The sequence below is a fragment of the Thrips palmi genome, unplaced genomic scaffold (assembly GCF_012932325.1).
Source record: "Thrips palmi isolate BJ-2018 unplaced genomic scaffold, TpBJ-2018v1 HiC_scaffold_10, whole genome shotgun sequence".
Lineage (NCBI taxonomy): Eukaryota > Metazoa > Arthropoda > Insecta > Thysanoptera > Thripidae > Thrips > Thrips palmi.
The window spans coordinates 1,106,328-1,109,140 of record NW_023144621.1 but is presented as its reverse complement, the minus strand read 5'-3'; the positions used below and the strand labels follow the sequence as shown (position 1 = coordinate 1,109,140).

At 46.5% G+C, this 2,813-nt stretch overlaps 1 protein-coding gene across 1 annotated transcript; it reads left to right on the top strand.

Moving 5' to 3' along the window:
* The first annotated feature begins 565 nt into the window (after positions 1-565).
* Positions 566-1,278, top strand: LOC117654226 (zinc finger protein 586-like). Its single transcript, XM_034400496.1, has 2 exons — positions 566-629; positions 704-1,278. Exon 2 carries the CDS (start codon positions 727-729, stop codon positions 1,276-1,278), a length of 552 nt encoding a protein of 183 aa, XP_034256387.1. The 5' UTR covers positions 566-629; positions 704-726.
* The last annotated feature ends 1,535 nt before the right edge of the window (positions 1,279-2,813 follow it).

Sequence of the window (2,813 nt, the reverse complement as noted above, 5' to 3'; positions counted from 1 at the left end):
GTAACTGAGTAAGGTAGACGGCGAACCACGGCGTGTAACAGGCTTCGCCATCGCGATCCTACAACAGTTTTGACAATCCTTCCGACAACATTGTTTTTACACCTCGCTTTTGGCCAGGTTGCACCGCTAGACGGACTTGAAATTGTTTGTATCCACGCTTCAGACGGAGAGAGGCAGAACTCCTATGTTTTTGGCCCGCATCCAAAAAATGTTTGGAGTGAACGGCGGAATTGTGCTATGTCCTGGCGTAAAGTCTTTTCATCTTTTGGGTATTTAACGAATCCCTGGACCGTAAACCGAAGAGCAAAAAGTAAGAACTAACCGCTTCCGCTCAGACGTCCCCCCTCGACTCTGGGCAGGCGTCTGTGCATGCGCAGAAGCGGTTTCAGTTCTCACTTTTGTTCTTTGACTTCCGGCCCAGGGATTCGTTAATATACCTAATTTTTTTGTGCCCTCGTTTTTGTTTACTGGACCAATTGTCCACCGTTTGGGGAATTTGTGGAGCCTTGAAGAATTTCTCCAGCGTCTACTCCTTTACCGACCGTATTTATTTATTTTGTTGCAGAACAGGACACGAGTCGGTGTGCACCGATCCTCTCTGCACTTTGAGGTCTTCGCCTGCACCTAAGGTATGGTCAATGTCCTCTAGCCTCCGTTTCAGTGGCCAAGCCTGAAGTTAGACTAATGGATCCGTGTGTTCCAGCAGCCCTCCCTGCCAGGCGCATCATGCCCCTCGAGAGCTCACTGTGCGGCGAGGTGGCGGCATCGTCAGCGGCGCCGCGTGTTCCACGTGGCAAGCGCGGAGGGCAGCAGGCACTCCACTGTGCAGTCTGCGAGAAGGAGTTCCGATTCAAGAGTGCCCTCCAGATGCACTTTCGAGTCCACACCGGGGAGAAGCCTTTCGAGTGCACGTTCTGCGAGAAGAGGTTTGCTCAAAAGGGTCAGTTAACAACGCACCTTGGGATCCACACCGGGGAGAAGCCTTTCGAGTGTGTAATTTGCGAGAAGAGGTTCACGGAAGGTGGAACTCTGAGGAGGCACCTTCGCACTCACACTGAGGAGAAGCCGTACGAGTGCACAGTTTGCAAGAAGAGTTTCTCTGACAGTAGCACTCTAAGAATGCACCAGCGGACCCCACCGGGGAGAAGCCACGAGTGCGCAGTTTGCAAGAGGAAGTTCACTCGGAGGGACCACCTTGGAACGCACCTTCGAACGCACACAGGGGAGAAGCCATTTGAGCCGTTTGCAAGGACAAGTTCACTGCAAGTTCGGCTTTAAGAATGCACCTTCGCACCCACACTGTGGAGAAGCCTTTCGAGTGCGCCGTTTGCAAGAAGAAGTTCACGCAAGCTGGAGGTTTGAGAATGCACCTTCGAACCCACACTGGAGTGAAGCCTTACGAGTGCACCGTGTGTAAGAAGAGTTTCAGTGCATCCGGAACCTCAGAAGGCATCTCAGAATCCACACTAGATAGAAGCCTTTCGAGTGCTCAGCAAGAAAAAGTGCAGCTCAAGCAGCAATCTCAAACAGCACATCCGGACGAACCAAGGATAAACTAACTGAATTAGCTCATGTGTGGTTGCAGTGTACTGGCTATTGCTTTATTTCCCTCAGATTTGATATGTAAGGTCAGTCATTTTCCCCATTTTTGCCTTTGGATATTTTTTTTAAGTTGACCAGCTGCACTTGTTTATTAGTGTCTTAAGTTTTAAGTACAAATCCGGTCTCACGATGCTTTCGGAATTCGTATCCATCCAAGGGCTCCTAATGTTTCCTCTTAACAGTAACAGCTGGTGAATCAACATGCTTGATTGCAAAACGAGGGGCTCCGTTGAATACTGTCTATCGTTAGCGGTTTTTTAAGAACTGCTTTGAAACTTTTTGTGTTCAGCAAATAAGTCTTTGTCAGGAAAAGAGGAAATTGTCAGAAGACTCGAAATAAACACATCTTTGTAGACCAGTTCCGATCAAAGGTTACGATATAAATTGACTTGCTCCCAATTATAACATACTGCCCGTTAATTCTTAAAAAAAAAACTGATGGACAACCAAATGTGTTCAGAACAGGGCCGAAAATATCTCCTTACAAAGGAGACTTGAGTTTGAGCGATATTTGATTAAAGCCTCCTATTGGTAAATTCCTTAGTGGTGCTGGAACAGCCCCAATGCAGAAAACCATAGCTTGTAAAACTTTGACCGTCAAACAAATTAAAATATTCATTTTCTTAGAACTATTTATTACAAAATTACGCCACACGAATGGATCCGAGACAAACGGGCTTATTTTATAAGGTGCCCAAGAATGTTTCGCTCCAGCACAAGACAATTTTTGGTCAAATTTTAGGCAATCTGAAAGAAAGTCCGCGTGGAAGAAACTTTAAACCTCACTTCACTATTGTCAGGGTCTGAATTCCATCGAAGAAAGAAGATAACTGAACCGAAGTAAACATGACCCGTTAAAAAAAAAAAGGCATCGAGAGGCGACTATCTTTGTTCTTTAAAGAGTCTAATGTATAAAGAAGCAACACAATTTAACTGCTTCGTCTTTTACTATGAATAAATTTGGAGGGTAGAGATAACCTCGAGAACCCAGAATACATCTCCTAAAAAGTCCCAGTGGAATGCACACAGTACACAGGACTTGTCCAACTTCTTTAAGACCAAGTAAGTTTCGGCAAACAACGCCCCGTAGAGTCAGGCCACTGCGTTCTCGTACTGGAGCAGCCACAGCTTCGTCACTGTGAGTGGAGCATCTCGCAAGTCCTGAAGCGGAAGCGACGCGACCTATTAGCACGCGTAGAACCTTAAGAATC

Bases quoted from the DNA above. Each gene is read 5' to 3' on its own strand.
- LOC117654226 (XM_034400496.1), top strand. From the start codon at position 727: ATGCCCCTCGAGAGCTCACTGTGCGGCGAGGTGGCGGCATCGTCAGCG.